This window comes from Nymphaea colorata, chromosome 3 (assembly GCF_008831285.2).
Source record: "Nymphaea colorata isolate Beijing-Zhang1983 chromosome 3, ASM883128v2, whole genome shotgun sequence".
Lineage (NCBI taxonomy): Eukaryota > Viridiplantae > Streptophyta > Magnoliopsida > Nymphaeales > Nymphaeaceae > Nymphaea > Nymphaea colorata.
Window position 1 is genome coordinate 19008194 of NC_045140.1, and position 18499 is coordinate 19026692.

The 18499-nt window shown below is 38.3% G+C and overlaps 3 protein-coding genes across 5 annotated transcripts; 2 read left to right on the top strand and 1 right to left on the bottom strand.

The window, feature by feature from the left end:
- The first annotated feature begins 2646 nt into the window (after nucleotides 1-2646).
- On the top strand, nucleotides 2647-6283 carry LOC116249632 (protein trichome birefringence-like 19). Of its 3 annotated transcripts, none has more exons than XM_031622799.2 (3): nucleotides 2647-2912; nucleotides 3016-3532; nucleotides 5366-6283. In XM_031622799.2, exons 2-3 carry the CDS (start codon nucleotides 3068-3070, stop codon nucleotides 6146-6148), a joined length of 1248 nt encoding a protein of 415 aa, XP_031478659.1. In that variant the 5' UTR covers nucleotides 2647-2912; nucleotides 3016-3067; the 3' UTR covers nucleotides 6149-6283. The 3 variants fall into 3 exon arrangements, with proteins under 3 accessions (XP_031478659.1, XP_031478661.1, XP_031478658.1); XM_031622801.2 differs by having other exon boundaries at nucleotides 3019-3532; XM_031622798.2 differs by lacking the exon at nucleotides 2647-2912 and having other exon boundaries at nucleotides 2920-3532.
- A 696-nt stretch (nucleotides 6284-6979) lies between these two features.
- Nucleotides 6980-7732, top strand: LOC116250368 (protein trichome birefringence-like 21). The gene is made up of 2 exons (XM_050076793.1): nucleotides 6980-7110; nucleotides 7639-7732. Exons 1-2 carry the CDS (start codon nucleotides 6980-6982, stop codon nucleotides 7730-7732), a joined length of 225 nt encoding a protein of 74 aa, XP_049932750.1.
- A 240-nt stretch (nucleotides 7733-7972) lies between these two features.
- Nucleotides 7973-15665, bottom strand: LOC116251068 (probable acyl-activating enzyme 17, peroxisomal). Its single transcript, XM_031625136.2, is given in 15 exon segments — nucleotides 7973-8404; nucleotides 8485-8700; nucleotides 8763-8815; nucleotides 8818-8860; nucleotides 9184-9309; nucleotides 9587-9803; nucleotides 9927-10021; nucleotides 10414-10634; nucleotides 10807-10880; nucleotides 12262-12387; nucleotides 12499-12539; nucleotides 13321-13525; nucleotides 13920-14188; nucleotides 14295-14424; nucleotides 15207-15665. Coding segments are annotated over 15 exon segments (2193 nt in total). The 5' UTR covers nucleotides 15473-15665; the 3' UTR covers nucleotides 7973-8293.
- Between the last annotated feature and the right edge of the window lie 2834 nt (nucleotides 15666-18499).

The following is an 18499-nucleotide window of genomic DNA, read 5'->3' on the forward strand; positions in this document are numbered from 1 at the left end:
CATTTTATATTTAACCTATTTTTCTCAAAGCTGATACTTTGTGAGTTGGCAAAAATATGGTATGAGTGGCCTGCTTTTTTCATTGCAACCGCAATGACTGTAGATGAGCAAGACTAATGTTACTGGGGCAGAGCGAGAAATTTTTGATGAGGGGCACTGAATTAAAGTTTCTAAATTTTGATTATGGTTGAAATATTATTTTTCAAAATTTTTATATAAAATAAGTGAAATTTTCTAAAATTTAGATGTAAATTTAAAAAAAATTGAGGTAGGGCTAGGGCCCGTGCCAGACTGCGATCCGGTGAGTCAGCCAATATATGATTTTTTTAAATCTATCACCGTAAAAATAGCACAAAAAGCATTTAAAAAAAACTGCAAAAAAAAAAAGAAAATAATAAGTTTTAAAACATTAGAAATTGACACATCAAACCAAGGGGTGAAGTCAAATCAAAGAATATTTGCTTTGGGTGGGCGAACTACATCTTTCAAAATTTTGACAAGCGCAGCACCATAGTTTCAAAATTTTTAAAAAGATAAAAAAATGAAAATTGTATGAACGATTTTTTTTCTGTTTTGGAGGTGACAGGAAGCCAATCACAAGGAGGAAACAAAAAAAAAAAAAAAACTCTTAACCTAACAAGTGTCTACTAACCTCAGCTGATCACCGACAGTCTAAAAAATAAAAACTCTGGCAAAAGAAAGAACATATGTTATTGATCCACTCAACATTTTAAAATAATTAAGAAAAAAGAAACGTTATAACTTCTGAGTCTGGTTCAGGTAGCCAAACCAAAAAAGTGATCCATATACACTCCCAAACTAGGTAGAAAATTTTGGTCTTTTCTTTTTTTCCTAGGCATATTGCGCAAATGAAGTCATATATGCAACTCAAAGTGAAAGCCTCTAGAAAGACGCAAACAATCATGCCTTCTGTAGAAGAAGCCAAAAAGCATTTATTGCAAATTAATTCTCTTTTACGTATACTATCGTCTTTTCTCTTTTGAACATTCTGGCTAGGAAGGTATAGGCAAGACCCCTCAGGTAAGTAGATCAAGCCAACTCTTGTTTGCACCCTCAATTAATCAGTTGGCAATTAGTAGACGAATAGATTGAAGCTGACATAGAACACTAGGAAGAACTTTGGTTGGTAGACTAGGTGAGATATGCATCAGTAAGATCATGAAAGCCAAACAGCTCACAACCTTTTATCTGGGTAGTTGCTGCTAAGCATTCCTGTATGTGTTTGCTTCTTCAGGCTCTTCATTTAAGAAGTGTCATTACACCGTAGTTGATTATGTGGTTAGATCTAGCATCGCTTTCTGTTACATCAGTAGTTGTTAATGTACCAACAACAGTATAAACTATCAAATATGATGAAAGTGGTGTACAGGCTGATCACATTCTAACTTGCAGCAGGACGACTACTACAGGCACCCGCCACGATAGCTCCACAGTCCACACACTTGGTTAGCTGGAATCAGCTTAAGATCTGTAGGTTGAAGGAGGCCAAAAACAATATGCTGTTTTTGGAATTTTGTTCAGTGATATAGCGGATATAATAAATCTATTAGGCATATAGAAGAATGCAAGACATGTAGAGTATAAGTTCTGCAATATATGTATAAACAAAGATGAGCCTTTCACAAGCCGATCTACGCCTGCTGAAAGGTATAATTTCAATCAAGTTGAAAGGGAAGATACAAAGAGATGTGCCATCTTCTCAAGTTTTAGCTTGATTCCGCTTTTTTTCTTATTGTTTATCGTAAATGAGGAGAAGGAAACCGGCGCATGGTGCTTCACCTTGACCTGTTAATTTAAAATCGAGACAGCTGGAGCTTGGCATATGTGGGAAGCGATGATCGAAAACTAAGCAGCAGGCTCATTCAAAAATTTTGCATTAATTTTAAAGTTAATGTAATGTAACTCCTGTAAGTACTTCCAGCACAGCACACTTCATGTGCATCTTTAATTTATCCGTCTGCAAGGGGAGAACTGAGGGGCTTGGCTCCTTGGATTTTACAAAACTCAAATTTTATTACCAACAGTTAATGATCTTGACCATTTTCGACTTAAAAAGGTTTGGTTTAAGCATTGGAAAATATGATTCTTGAATCAAGCATAAGACGTAGGCATGAGAATTACATTTAAATAAGACTGACTCGGTCATATAACCATGCAATTTGGGGAGCTTTTTTATCTGAGTGCTTTTAAAACCAAGTTTCACATTATAAAAATGCCAGTAGCATGTGGCTGATCCTAGTGAATGCTGCTTTTTTCTTCAGTTTAGCAGGACCATCAGTGACAACTAAGAGGCTTAATTTCTTAGTGAAGAAAAGCAAGGAATGGCATCAATCATGTGTTCAACTGCAACCAGAAGCAGGATAAAGTTAGATAAAATAAAACAAGGGAACAGCAGAAACAAAGGCTGTACAAATACAAAATCTATGCGGTGGTTGAACCACCCTTGCCCTATTCATTTCATAATTTCAACAAGCACCTGGCCCGGCCATCAATTTCTTGTCATTTACACTGTTCGAATTGGTGACTTTTGGTCCCAGTTTAACAATAACCCATCTGAAAATATCAAAACCTATAGAGTTTCATTGTCACAAAATGTTTTCTCCGACAAATGCCCAACAAACACTTCTTTTCACCTATCACCAGTCTTGACCACTTAACCTGAGGCAAATGCAGCAAAGAATTCATACTTTCCCTTACTATCCTTCTGCTCAAAGGATAGTAACTCAGTTCCCTGTTTGACAACCTTTCTGAAACACTACACCTGAATTTGGGTTTCAAAAACAAATTGCTACCTAACATGACATGTGAGGCAATAATAGGATTTTGAATCGGGAAAACCTCACTTTCTTTTCAGTAAGACCTCCAAAGGGCATCTGGCAAATTCCATGAAGGTATGTTTGTTTATTATGCAACAACCATCTTGTACCTTCCATTTCATGCACATAGATTTCCGATTTGGATGCTTCCTCATTATAAGCCACAATCCAAATGCAGCAGACTGAGTCAATCTTTGAATAGTGTGCACTCGCTCTTCATTTCGTGCAACATGAAGCATCATCAGCATCAGCTTGGCTGGGAACTTCAGAATGGGAAGAACAACTGGCTCAAAGACATACCAAGAAAAGTCCTTTCAGCGATACTGATCCTGCTCCTTCTGGCGGTCATCCCCCTGTTCTTCTCTGCTCGTGTTCCTCTTGTTCTTTGGGGCGGTCTGAGAGACGACTCGGTCAGTTTGCACTGCGACATCTTCAAAGGGGAATGGGTTCCTGACCCCAAGGCACCTTACTACACAAACACCAGCTGCTGGGCTATCCATGATCACCAGAACTGCATGAAGTATGGGCGCCCTGATTCTGCGTACCTCAAGTGGAAGTGGAAGCCGGACGATTGCCGACTCCCGGCGTTCGACCCCGCCCGGTTCTTCGATTTAATGCGGGGGAAGTCACTGGCCTTTGTTGGGGACTCTGTTGGGAGGAACCATATGCAGTCCTTGATCTGCATGCTGTCAAGGGTATATTCTCTTCTTTCAAAAAATTCAAGTTTCCGAATCCATTTGCAGTGTACATGCCTGGATCATTGATTTGCTTAGATGTGCTGGTTTAGATTCTTATATGAAAACTATGACGCCAAATCCCAGTTTCTTCCAGCATGATGAACAGAAAAAACCGAGTTCATGGTACCAACAGATGATTTTCGAAGAATGCTGATCTTACACTTTCTGTTTAATCTTCCTTTTCCCCGATAACTGGCGAAAGATCGCCGGAAAGGTGGAGCGTCGACGTAACGGCAGGGATAGGCATGAGCTAAGAAGCTTCTAAAGAAGGGCCGGGTCCCAGGCGGCACCCATAACCACCTTGGACCAAAATCTGGCTCCTTTCGCTCGAATCTATCTCTTCTGTTGCCCACCTTGATTCAGATTTCTGGCTTACTTCAATTATTTCTCTCCCTACCATTTTCACTGACAAGTCACCAGTCGGTTTATCCTCAAGTTTTGTCACATCTCACTTTGAAGAATTTCTTTACACGCATCTATGCACACACGCAAGCACGTACAGGGGAGTCCCCTCTTCACAACCACCGGTGTAAAGCATTAGGTGGCTCGCTCTCTCTATCTTCTTTCTGGGCGCGTGTTTTGATTTCCGCCATTTTCTGCAAACCCTTTGAGCGGTGCTCCTAGGGACTGTCGGATTTGGTTTTTTGCTTCTTCTCTACTCCTTGGCTTTAATTTTCGTTTCGTTTTGGTTTTTAGGTTGTACTGTGGCGGCATCTATTGCTTTGGATGTTTTCGGTTTCGTTTAATGCAAGTTCTTTCTCTTTCTCTCTCTTTCTTTCTTTTCTCTCCTCGTCTTTTTAGGACGTGTGCCTTTTCATCCGGATATCTTCTCGCTAAAACCAGGCTAGAGGGATCTTAGTTTCTTTTACATATATAGGAAAAGTAAATGCTGCCAGATAATTACCTGATGATTAAACTTACTTTGTTGCTTAAAAGACAAAAAATAGTCATTAAAACTACTGTAAACTATCAGTACACCATAAACTATTACTAATATCATATAGCAATTTTGTGTAGCAATAAATTTTAAGCTTTAGCCAGCAATGAATCATCCATGTATATTATATACACACACACACACATATATATATATATATATATATATATATATATATATATATATATATATATATATAATTTATTTATATGTATATATACGCGCGTTTGTGTGTGTTTTCTATGATAATATATGAAAGGAATGTATTCAGTTGTACGTCTAGTTTGTTTGTAAGATTCAACTGTGCATCAGCTGGTAATTGGTGGAACCCGTGGGTTTGCGGCTTAAATGGGTACAACATATGAAAGAAAGTGACGGAGTAACGGCATGTGTACGTGTTCTGAACACGAAAGGCATCTCGGCTGATTGGGATTTCCTACCTTACGGCCCTTCACATTTTTTGTTCGGTCTTTTACAAATCAACTGTCTCATTCGGCGTAGCGTAAGCAAGCACTCTTTGGATTATTTTAAGTGCAATTTCATTTAGATATGACCCACTTGGTTTCCATGGTTGAGATTTCTGTAATACACTTTCCATGGGTATTGATATTGATTTGTTGATTTTCAAAGGTTTTTTCATTTTGGTATACAACAATTGTATCTGTAATTTCATGTTAAATATTATTGCTAAAACTACACAAATATATATGCATTGTTCAATTACCAACCAAATTCCCCAGTGATTTTACACATCTAATTGGCATTCAATGCTCATGATCCTGACCTGATTAACTGTCCGATCACTAAATTTTTGAAGCTAACACCAATCTTTGTCTCTAATTTCAAACTCACAGGTGGAGTACCCAGAGGATGCATCCAAAGGTGGGGATGAAAAATACAGGAGATGGTACTACACCAGCTACGACTTCACCATCCAAGCAATGTGGTCGGAGTTCCTTGTCAAGGGCAAACAGACAGACCAACATGGTCCAACAAACACCGGCCTCTTTTCCCTCTACCTGGACGAGCCCGACGAGCAATGGGTCAGCAAACTACAAGGGTTCGACTACGTGATCGTCTCGGTTGGCCACTGGTTCCTGAGACCCCTGCTCTACTACGAGCGCGGCGAGCTCGTCGGCTGCCAGTTCTGTCCGGGCGCGAACATGACGGACCTGGGCAAGGAGTATGGGTACAGGAGAGCATTCAGAACAGCATTCAGAGCCATCAATGGGCTGCAAAACTTCAAGGGCATTACATACTTGAGGACATTTGCTCCTTCCCATTTTGAAAATGGGCAGTGGAATAAAGGGGGGCATTGCCTAAGAGGAAAGCCTTTCAAGAGCAATGAGACCTCGCTGGGAGGCATTGACATGGAATTTTACAGGGCGCAGTTGGAAGAGTTCAGGGAAGCAGAGAAGGAAGGGAAGAAGAGGGGCCTGAAATTCAGGTTGCTTGACATCACTAGGGCGATGTTGATGAGGCCGGACGGGCACCCGGGGATATATGGGCACAGGCGAGAGGAAAATGTGACGCTTTATAATGACTGCGTCCACTGGTGCCTCCCTGGTCCTATTGATGCTTGGAGTGACTTCTTCTTGCAGATGTTGAAGATGGAGAAATCGTATTCTTCATCATAGGAGATCAGTGACTTTGACTCTAAATTCTAATCCTCGGTTATGGACCAAACACGTCTGTGTTCAGTTTACCTCATTTTCATTTTATATATGTAAAATAACTCTTTACCTATGATAAAAAGAAAATATTGAGAAGTACCCAAGGTTTTATTTATATGCTTGAATGACGTTCATATTGATTAAACATGCCACAAAATGTTGAAAACTATGCATTCTTCTTCTTTGGGGTTTTCACATTTTCTTGCAAGTATATGTGTTTATGTGGTTGTTCATATCCTAAAACTTTTTCTGTTAGTAGAACGCAGAACCTCCTTCTAAGGTGAACTCAACACCTCTAAAAACTGTAATTAGTTAACTTGGGCAAGCATAAAGGGCTCCACTTTATAATGAGCCTGCGAGTCTGGAACTCTTGGCGACCAGCAACCTACCACCTAGTGCCCTTAGGCAGTGTTTGATAGCCTCGGATCTCATATTCGATGTTACCACAGATTTTAAAATTATGGACCTTTGGTAAGACTTCTCTACTCTCGAACCGTAAATCTGTGATTTTCACAAGGTAAAACAGATTTGAAATCGCCAGTTGAGAAATCCACTGTTTGTTTAAGCTGTGGATTTGGCCTATCATGGATTTGTTTCAGATCTGAGGCTGTCAAACATAGCCTTAGTGGGTTCATTAATCCCTTGGAATCTCATAAGATTATGCTTAATCACCATCCAAATCCTGCAATGAGTTTAGGCAATTAATTCCTATTCAACGCACATTACTGTGATTTGATTAGTTAACAACCACTAAAATTTTCGAAACCAACACCAATGTTTGTCTCTTTCAAACTCATGGATGGAGTGTCCAAAGGCACAGATGAGAAGTACAAGAGATGGCACTACACCACCTACAACTTCACCATCCACGCATTGTGGTCAGAGTTCCTTGTCAATGGCAAAAAGACATGGCCCAGGAAACACAGGCCTCTCCTCCGTCTACCTTGACGATCCCGACAAGCGATGGGTTCACAAACTACAAGAATTCGACGACGTGATCATCTCAGCAGGCCACTGGTTCTTGAGACCCCGGCAGTAAATTGAGCGCGGACAGCTCGTCGGCTGCCAGTTTCTGGCCGGTCGAGAACTTAACAGACTTGGGCAAGCCTTACGGGTATAGAAGAGCATTTAGACAGCATTCAGGGCCGGACATCAATGGGATGAGAAACTTCATGGGCATCACATACTTGACATCACATACTTGAGGACATTCGCTCCATCTCATTTTGAGAACGGAACGTGGAATAAATGGGGATACTGCCTAAGAACCATGCCTGTTGAGAGCAATGAAACCAAGCTGCGAGATATCGATTTGGAATTTTGCATGGCTCAATTGGAAGAATTCAGAGAAGCAAAGAAGGGAGGGAAGGAGAGGCCTGAAATTCAGGTTGATTTGACATCAGTAGGGCCATGTTGATGAGATTGGACGGGCACCGGGGAAAATATGGGCACAGGCAAGAAGACTATAATTGGTGTCTGCCAGGTCCCATTGGTACTTGGAATGACTTCCGGGTGCAAATGTTGAAGATGGAGAATCCTTCATCATAGAAGATTAGTGACTTAGCTTCTGGTCCTCAGAATATGGCCGAAGCGTTGTGTTCAATTTTTCTCGTTTTTATGTGCATCCAAGGGGTCTTCCCGCAGATTTCCAGAGGGTTCAAGACCCGGTCATATTGGTAAAAGGTGATAACTGTGTTGCGTTAATTAAATCGTTGCTGTCAGAATCAGTTTTGGAATCGATTTGGTGAGAAGCTGCTATTGCGGTGAACCAGAAGAAAAAAGAAACACTTTCGAGAAAAATTAAATTATATTAAAATTGCCTAAAATAAGAAATTTCTTAAAATGTTTCGATTTACAAATACAGTTGAAAAAAAACACATGGCATTCTTGAATCTGCCACCAAATTGATCCATTTGTCACTAATTGAATTTGAATCGGCTGATTTTGGTAACTTTGAATTCATCGGTTTCTGTACGAGACGTAAAGAGGTGTAGCTACAAATATTCTACGATCATTATTCTACGATCATCACACAATAGTGACACCGATGGGAACTCCATTTTTATCCGCAAATTAGTCAAAGCGATACACGACCGAGCCATGTGCAGATCACATTTTTGGACTTTGCTCCGTTTGTGAGAGTTGTTGCCTCAGAACCCTTCTCATTATCTTGTTTGAAGCTGTCCGAGGAAGAGAAGGCATGACCACAACATGGGAAACCTGCAGTTAATGCAATTGCAAATGGTTTTCCTCATTAGCAGATCTGGACAATGAAGCATTCAAGTAAGTTTGTTACATACCCTGAATAACGGATTGAGTTTTCGTTGCAAGGATGAATTGAATGCCTTCTTCAAGGAACTTAAGTCTGCCTCTGAAGAAAAATTTGTATCTTTGAAGACCACTGCGATGACCAGCTGTTCTGGACCGCCCCCTAAAGGAGGTACCCCAATTGCTGCTGTCTCCAGCACAGCATCATCAACTCCGTTGCAGATGCGTTCAATTTCAATGGAACTTACCTACAGATGGTTCATTTCAGTGCAGTAATATTAAAGCATATAAATTATGTCGGTGTGAATACCTTTATCCCACCAAGGTTCATGGTATCATCAGCCCGACCATGTGCACGATAAAACCCCCAACAGTGCGTTCAAATTCATCTCCATGTCTTCTCAAAACCTGTCAAGGGACCATCTTAACAGATTGCAAATGGAGCATGAATAGTTTAATAATGGAGAAACTCCAGATCTAGAACCAATAAGAACCTCACGGCATAAATTATGAGGCTAAATGCACTAAGTAATGGATTTCAGTGATCTATTCAAGCCATCAAGGCCCAATGGTAACTGAGATTTTTGGCTCTGTATGGCTATCAGTGTCCTATTGGGTCAGTCTTAGACAGCCCTCAAAATTGGTGCCCAGATGCAGGAAAGATCGTTGTATAGTTCATGGCAAACAGATCTGGTCCTTGTTTTCTATTAATAAAAGCAAAAAAAAATTACCTTTCCATTGTAAACAGGCATTCCTTCGAAATAAACTTTGTAATGATCAGCATTAAGCAATGTAGTTGAAGCGCCAAACATTGTCGGATCAAGTGCCAGCTCGCCAACAGCTGGTACAGATTGTGGCTGCGAATAGAAGACAAAAAATGCCTACTTTGTTTAACGCTGTTCAAACATGAAGGTCGACATAAATCCAGGTCTTTTCCAGATTTATGATATTAACGAGAGACAAGAAATTTTCTATTGCTAGACCACTACGGTTGCATATAAGGAGGTACAGAAATGTAAATTTTGTGTACCAGTGTCACACATGAACAGGATCTAAGCAAGTACACATCCAGTTAGCAGAAAAGAAACAGCACATATAAAGGTTCATGACAGTAAAGAAAATAAAGATAGTTACGAGGGGATTCCCGTCATCTCCAAGGATGTACAACTTGCAACCCATAGCTGGTGTACTAAATGCAGCCAATGACTGAGGTTGCACCAGAGAACCTGAAACAAAACCACCACCTATTTCGGTGCCACCACAGTACTCTATAACTGGTTTGTAGAGAGCTCTTCCCATCAGCCAAAGGTACTCATCGACATTAGATGCCTCCCCAGTGGAGCTGAAGCACCTATCAATTTTTGCAACACATGTGACTCATAACTGCAGCTTCTCCTAAGAAGCCAGACATTGATTCTCATGCTACACCAGCAACGGAAAAGACAAGCAACAAGCAGTTCAAAATTAATTTTACCTAACAGAAGACCAATCAAGGCCAGTTATAGAATTTGAATTTTTCCATGCCCGAACTATGCTTGGAACAACACCAAGCATTGTAACCTTTGCATCCTACATTAAGTGAAAACAGAATCATAACAGAATGGTCAGATCATATCATCATATCTTTCATAAAATTGAGTTTGCTCAGGACGTAGAAATTGTAAATGGAAAAAAGTGGAAGTCATTGTAAAAGAAAATGATAGACTAGCTGATAAATCTTGGCACTTAAAAATGGGAAACTAATTGACCCGATCAAATATACATAAATAAGCTATAGGGCAGTCTTTGTCGTGCATGCATTGTGGAGATGGATTATAACAATTGAAGGTGGTTTTTTCTGAAAATTCAGAATTTTGGCCAAGTAATTTTGGAAATATTTGCAATATGTGTCTGCAGAAAATGGACAAAACAGTAATAGCAAGAATGGGAACCCTTGCAATGCAGGATCAGTTGTTAGATACCTGCACAAATTTGGCAAATCCGTAGGCCAGAGGAGATCCATTGTACAGAGCCATTGTTGCCCCATTAATAAGAGATGCATAAACAAGCCATGGACCCATCATCCATCCAAGATTGGTAGGCCAAGCAACAACATCACCCGTTCGGATATCCAGGTGAGCCCAACCATCTGCTGCTGCCTTAAGTGGGGTTGCATGCGTCCATGGTATTGCCTTTGGTTCCCCTATACCACATTGCATAACATAACATTTTATTGGATTGTTTATCATAAGGACATTCGCCTTTTATGCAGATCTGAGTGAAATAAACTCAAGAAAATGGTAAATGATGCAGACTATTAGCAAAAAAAAAAGAAAACAAAACTCATTGTGATGAAGGTTAGGTACATGAGTTACCTGTTGTTCCAGATGAGAACAGGATGTTTGTGAAAGCTTCTATAGGTTGTTGCATGGAAATGTAATCGTTAGCTCTGGGAAACCAATTTTAAAATTTTGTCAGAAGAGTTGTACGTCTTGTTGAGCATCAAGTAACCACTTTTGCAATAGTTTAAAATTTCAGATTTATAGCATTAAAAGGTCAGCATCTAAAAATTCTTATAGAAGGATGTCAAGCACAACAGAAGAACCAGAAAAAATTGTTGCTATAAGGTAATAGTAGGAGTTTGCAATATATTTTAGTACAATTGAAATGTATTAAACATTCAGTTTATAAACATTTTATTAGGTTGTGAAAATCCTGCAATAAGGGAAATTTCAAAAGACTGGAAATACTTTGGACTGGTATATTGACTCCTTCTGCATGATAAACATAATAATATAAAACACATTGTAGACTGCCCTAAGTTTCTCGAGACATGAGTTACACAATCATAGAAAAGATTTCTTAAGTTTTAGTTGCTAGAGTTTTGAACCATTGTCAGAATTATTGTTCTTGGGTATTTCATAAGTGCAGTTTCTCTCAGGTATTAACCAAGATTCAAAAGCATAAAAAAGTAATAGAAAGAATATTAAAAATTTGGGTTTTCACCTTATTTTCTTATGAAAACCCATTTACAAAAATTCAAAATTGTTACTAAAATGTTTTAAAAATTTTGAAACATTAAAACATATAAAAAGCACTTTTCTGGACATGTGTAAAAAAAGAAACATTTTGGCATGTCACTTTTTCTGCGCTCTTTTGAAAAGAAATAGTGATATTTGTGAAAATAGCTTGAACCCGAAAGGAGATCATTTAAACCAGATTTGTGCTTATCTTTGGTACCATAGAAGACACGGTATTCTCTAGCTGCTCTTTGATTTTCAAGTGCTAGATTCAGTTCTTTTATGTCTGATTGCCCAGATTGTAATGTTCATAGTCCTTTTACTACAATTTGCATCAAGACAAGATTTTGATCTGCACACGGATTCTAAAAGTTCAAGATCTAATGGAAGTTTCACCAAGAAATAGAAGTTGATATGACTGGATCTAGAACACGCCTTTGCCCAAAGCCTCTACATCAATGCTTGCCACCACACTAGTGGTGCTGGCTAACTAAATATTCTTGAGACTATGATTTTGTAATAGAGAACATGGCATTCTTGAGCAAAACCAAGATAAGCCTGCCAAAGTAAAAATTAACTTTAAGTAGTAAATAGTAATAGTAATATTAAGGAAAACATTATTTACAAATACACTAGCATGTTGTACAAGAAATATTAAACTTGTGGAAGAATGTGTAACAGTAGTTAATCCAATATTGTTAACCTGTTGCAGCACCAAATGTAGTAAATCATGGTGCTTGAGTGAATTTTCTTTAGTTTTAAAAAGGAAACATGAAAAGATAATTACACAAGACATGGTATTTCGCATACTTTTGTTTTTCAACTTTTCCAATAAATGTATCCCAAGACATGTCACAGTCCCGCAGATCTGTTGCAACAGTTGGTCCTTTAGCAGATATAACTATTGTTCGGGGTGCGCTGGCTTCAATAACCCTACTGAAATAGCCAACAACTACAAGTTAGTGAGAGTAAGTAGATTCCAGCATCAAACTGAAAAGAAAGTAATAGAAAAATGGAAAATCCATATATGATTTTAAAGAACATCACCTGTACAATGGTAGAATTTTTTCACCCCGAATGATAACATCCTACATTGTGAAGTGAAGAAGCCAAAGATGAATGACCCAGGTATAGACAATTTATTAAAAAAATCTAAATGCAACGCTGAAATAAGCATTAATTAAATGTGCACAAGTAATCTTGTAGGAAATAACAACAAAATATTACAACATGTAATGCAACAAACTCATGTCACAAGAACAAAATGAACTAGTAATCTTAACATAACATTCATTAAAAGATAAAACTAAAAAAGAAAAAAAAAAATCCTTCTATTGATATATCATTGTCTCAAAGTTCAAACCCTTTTAGCTTTAGAATTTTTCAATTCTCATAGAGACCAAACTTAAGACACTGATTTTATAGATTTTGTCCTTTCTTTGGTGAACTACAAGCATCTACAGCACTTAATTTCTAATTTTAAGATAAGTGTCTAAGGCACCTAACTTCACCAGGCGCATTCTAAGAGCATGGATTATGCTAAGGAATTGTCTATCACAAAAGGAACCAATGGCAATTCTTCCTCATCTAATTTGAGAAATTGATTTGTCTCCACGTACTAGAGTACCTGAATTATGGAAAGAAGGAAATTGTAAGAAGAAGAGAAATTAATGCACTATGCAATCTATAAGATACGATGCTTCCTAATGTCACCAAACAGAGACAGTAAATGACCTTACCATACAAGTTACAGACTGAGATAGAATACGTTCAATATAACAGAACAACAATTTTAAAGTACATGATAAAAGAATAGCTAAAAGTTAAAATGAGATAAGTGGTTAATGGCATAAGGCTCAAAATGTGCACCTGAGTGAACACAATTCTTGCATTTGATATTCTCAGTCTAGTTGATATTTGGGGAGGAGCAAAACTGTCAGCTATAGATACAACAACATAACCTGCTAGGACAATGGCAAGATAGATAATAACTGCTTTGATATTCATTGGCATATCAATAGCAATGGCTGACCCCTTCTCCAAGCATAACAAATCAAGTGCATTTGCAACCACGCTGCAAATATGTTAAAATTCCGCTTAGAACAAGTAATTCCAACCAAAGTCTAACAGGAGAAAAAGGAAGTGTTTTGAGCATGGGGCATGGGCATGTGAAAGTTCCATTCATAATTTGTTCGTACAGAAAGTAGAATCCGGACTTTTGCCATGCCATTGCAATATATGACATATGGAATCAAGCAGTTAAAAGATAAGAAGTTCATACTGTTACACTTTAGCATAGCCTTAGTGTTTAATATTATCAGGTGAACTACTAAAAGCACAATATGGAAAAGATTTTATTTCTATGACATACATGTGACATAATTAGAGATAAAACAAACACAAGACAAAAGTGCCAAGAAAAAAAAGTATATGGATGAACTGAATTAACTTGATAATCAGGTCCATACCAAACTTCTGCGTGCAGCTCTTTGAAAGTCATGCGACTTAAATGTAAGCTATCAGAACCTTCATCGCGCCAAATAATTGCGGTATCATGCAGATTCCTTTTACCATTTGAAGTTAAACAATTTTCAGCAGCATTCATCATGGCTCCCGGAAGCCATTGACCGCCAGGATAAGACAATCTGCCCTCATCAGATTCACAATTTCCTAGTATGCAGGTAGGTGGAACAGAAAATGAAATATTTAACTCATCGAAGACCATCTTCCAATAAACCTACAAAAGGAATCACCAGTTCTTAAAACAAACAAAAAGAGCAAACTATATTTGAGAATTTTAACAAAAAAGATATGTTGAAATCTTGAGAATATGTAACATGCACCTCAGGATTCATAACAGAAAACTCCTGAAAATCAGTGAAGCTTGAGATGGGATCTTTGTACTTTGACCCAAGCAGCTCTTCTCCATGCCTCTCCAGGAAGCATCCGATGTTCGTCAAAAGCGCATCATCTCTTCAACCACATATCCATAATTAACATAAAGGTAAGATAACTCCAGATTCCAGAAGGACTAAACAAGTGTCAATGCAGAGTTTATATGTAAAATGAGCCATCAGATGGTACCGTACAAGTAACATGATGTCATGTCGTACCAACATTCAGTAGACAACTGATTTAGGTAATCGTTTTACTATAAGAATGCCCAAGAAATCTACGTACGTTGACATTTCTCGCTTAGAAAGTATATCAGATACTTTGTGACACTGAGATGCAATTTTTTTTTTTTTTCTTTCGAGCTAAAGGAAATAAGCATGTTTAAAGAGATTGGGGTCGGGACACATGTCAACAGACTTCAGCCTTGAATAAATAGAAGAAGGAACCTCTTTTATAAAGAAGTGAACTCCTGTCATTGTCAATTTTCTAAAAAAGAATTGAAGCTCTTGAACCGATTGCCATCCTTCAAAATGTTGTGCTCATTGTTAACACTGGAAGAAACTAATTTTACTGTTAAGCATTTTGAAAATTTTAATTTAGCCCGGTAGACAGTTTAAAATTGTAATGGCCCCTCCTGGGGAAAAAAAGATATTGGCTCAGCCACTTACACCGAACAAGCTAGAAACCCTTTCAGATCACCAATTGCATGAAACGAGAATCTGACTTTCACGAGTTAGCAAATAAGGATTGCTTAATTTTCAAGCGAAACCAAACAAGGATTGCATAGAATTACGCAAAAAGAATGCAAAACTGAAAAATCGAAGCCCCCAAAGAAATTGGAATTGTTTTCTAGCGCTTACTCGTCGGGAACCCAAGCAGGAGGAGGTCCCATCTTGGAAGCGTCCCAACCTCTATAACACCTGTAATACATCATCTGGTGGAAGGAGAAAGGGAGGCTCGGTTCGAGCAGCTTCCTGGATATCTGCTTCCATGCCAGCACCCTCGAATCCCCACACTCTCGAAGGATCTTTCCAAGCTTCTCGTGAAGAACCACAGCATCGGACGACGGTATCCCGAGATCCTCGATCGCCGAAACGCTGATTTCTTCCAGTGATTGGATGCCCATCTCTCCCTCTCTCTCTCACTCACTCACACACTCACAGAGACACAGATGTCATCTAACTAACGCTAATGGCGGGTGTCCTCGCGTCAGACGCAACTGCCTTCCTTAGCCTTCTTTATTTCCATGGGGAACGCCCGGCAGCTGCTGCGCGCGTGCTTCACCAACTCACGGTGCAGGGCCGGAGCGGTGTTGGTGATATCGCTCCCCATGTTCCTATTCTTTTTTTAATGAACTTAAAAACACGTCAACAAGGTAACAACAGACATTCTTTTTAATTCATTTAAAAAATTAATTCAACAAAGTATCAAGATATAGTACTGAACTAGCTACCAAAGCTCGTTATATATGATCGGGAAGCCTCGAAATTATCAAAATGGGCTATAAATAAAAATTTTTTTGCCATTTTTCATTGACTCGGAGAAGTCGAGTTCATGCTTGATGTTATTCCTAGCATTCTATAATATCTGCTAGACAGAGGATTCACAAGATTGAGCGTTTGGCTTTAGAGATTGTTGGTGTTGTTTGAGAACAAGAAATATGGGTTTCTCAAGTTATATATAAACTACAAAAATGTTGAATGAGGCGACCATAACTACAAGGAATTGATCATCTCTTTAACTACTTCCATGGAGCCAACATGTTTTCTAAAATTAATTTGATTTGAGGTCTAGATATCCCAAGTTAAGAGTAATGGATGTAGATATTATAAAATGACTTTTCACGCACATCATAGTTGTTTCAAGTTCAAACCACAAATTTTGGATTAACAAAGGCTGCATTTGTGTAGAAGTTCCTATAAATAAAAGCTTGACAGGTGGGGACAACCCAAATTTTTTTTTGTGTCTTATGGTGTCACATGACAAACGAGTCTTATCGAGTCGAGCTGACTAAACTTTGAGCTGAGTATAACCCCACATGTAGCCAACCCTTCAGGAAATGAAGAGACTGTCCATATGCTTTCGACACAACAAGTTGATTCTAACATGGAGATAAAGCCAGATATCTCTGGTTGAGGCGCTCTCTAAGTTTAAATTTCAAGTTTGAGCACTTACATGTAAAAAACTAAAAATTAATGAAGTTTTATATGAAAATAAAGTAAGTTTTGTGGCCACACCAGCTACAACATAGCTTCGCCACTGCCAAGTTGGTATCTTCCAACTCAAAAATGCAGACTCCAATTTAAAAATACTTGATGGCTTCTTTTAAACTCTTCACCATCGCCCCATAAGAACTTAGCACAGAGTAGTTCTATATGCTTAGGAACTTTAGGGTTCTTAGCACAGAGTAGTTCTTTCGGATTATTCCTCTCTCTTTCATGAGTTTTTTTAAGAGAAAACATGAAAGCTTATGGTTGGACTAGAAAGAGCTTCAATCTAGAAGATTCTCTTAGAAACAAGCATTTTTCTCATTTGCATTTTTTGTATAGTAAAACAACGCTCTAACTTGGTATGAGTTTCCAACCAAACTCTATGGTGATAGATTCACGAGAAAGGGTAAAGCATGACAACTTAAGTTACGGGATCCTATTAAAAAAAAATCTTTAGCCAAGGCTAAACCGATGGCTGGTAGTTCCTATTGCGGTTGAAGATCAAAGGCTTCATTGAGTTGACTCCATTAATACTTGATAAATCTTCCATAGAATGTAGAAAAGAAATATGCCATATGTTTGCTAGGGATATAACTTCTGGAACAAGACGTCTTTCGTTTTTTCTGTACACGTTATTCAGCCATTCATATTGAAACTCTTAGAAGAAGAGAAGAAGAATTTTTAGAACCGTGAGGGCCATCTTATAATAGATTACATGTGCTACCTGTATAGAGGTGGATGCCGAAGTTTGGTCAACATATGAGGTAAAATGGGCTCCTATTTAACTAGATCGCCATTTTTAACTCCAGAAAGGTAACCGGAATCCGTTTATAACAGGAAACACGATCATTGTGTTCAACAATCATAGCCATGCATAATAACAATAAAAAATGATATGTATTTACAAAATATTTTATTGCATAATAGTTAGCAGAACTATGACAACTGCCAACCAGAATACAAATTAAATTCCTCATAATCCTTTGTAAGAGGTCGAAATATTCGATAATAAACTAGAATATGCATTTTTTAGATGCCTTGATTTTTTATATATATTTACTTGCGAGAGAACATTTGGAGAAAGAGACTTGATTGTTCACCTAGGACTTAAAGCCCCCAAAGCCATTCTCTTGCTCCAGGGTCCTAGCAACATTGGTTTGCACAAGGAACAGACACTTGTGAGATTTGAACAAGCGACCAGTCGTCTAGTAGCAGCTGGCCCAACCATATGCATTAGACCCATTTCAAAACTATCAAACCTAAAACCGAGGGATGAAATTGTGATAAAATCATCACACACCCTTAGGGCTGAACACAAGCCGAGTCAAGCTTGAGCTTTATTCGAAAAACTAGAGCTCAAACTCGACTTGAACTCGAGTTCAGCTTGACATAACAAGTTTGAACTTGACTGGATGATACAACATCGAGCTCGAACTCAACTTGTTTAACTCGTTTATGTTAAGCATGTCTCTTTTTCTAACTCATTTAATTCCATTAACTCGTTTAACACGATTATGTTAAGCATGTTTCGTTTTTTTAACTAGTTTAACTCTATTAACTCGTGCAATTCGATTATAATTCAACATTCATTGTGTAGTCCGTGCTCCACACACCCTGTCCTCTTTCAACCTCAAATTTGACAAGGTGTTGCACTCATGATACATTTTCAACCAAGGATGAAGAAAATATGAATTAGGATTCCATAAACTCAACTATGAATACTTATAACACTGGATGGATGCAGGAAGCTGTTGACCCCAAAAAGATAGAAGCCCGGCAACAGCAAACTGCCACACAACTCTATGATCACAACAATAACAAAAGCATACAACATATATTGGGAAGCCAAACTGCTTGATATCATTTGGAGCTCACTCTAAAAAATGCTGGCAACTTGACAAAACTAAAATTTTATTAGAAATTAATTTTTAATTATTTTTTAA

Bases quoted from the DNA above. Each gene is read 5' to 3' on its own strand.
- LOC116249632 (XM_031622798.2), top strand. From the start codon at position 2,981: ATGCTTCCTCATTATAAGCCACAATCCAAATGCAGCAGACTGAGTCAA. The intron at 3,533-5,365 runs GTATATTCTCTT...TCAAACTCACAG, and splicing joins TGATCTGCATGCTGTCAAGG to GTGGAGTACCCAGAGGATGC.
- LOC116250368 (XM_050076793.1), top strand. From the start codon at position 6,980: ATGGATGGAGTGTCCAAAGGCACAGATGAGAAGTACAAGAGATGGCAC. The intron at 7,111-7,638 runs GCCTCTCCTCCG...ATATGGGCACAG, and splicing joins ACATGGCCCAGGAAACACAG to GCAAGAAGACTATAATTGGT.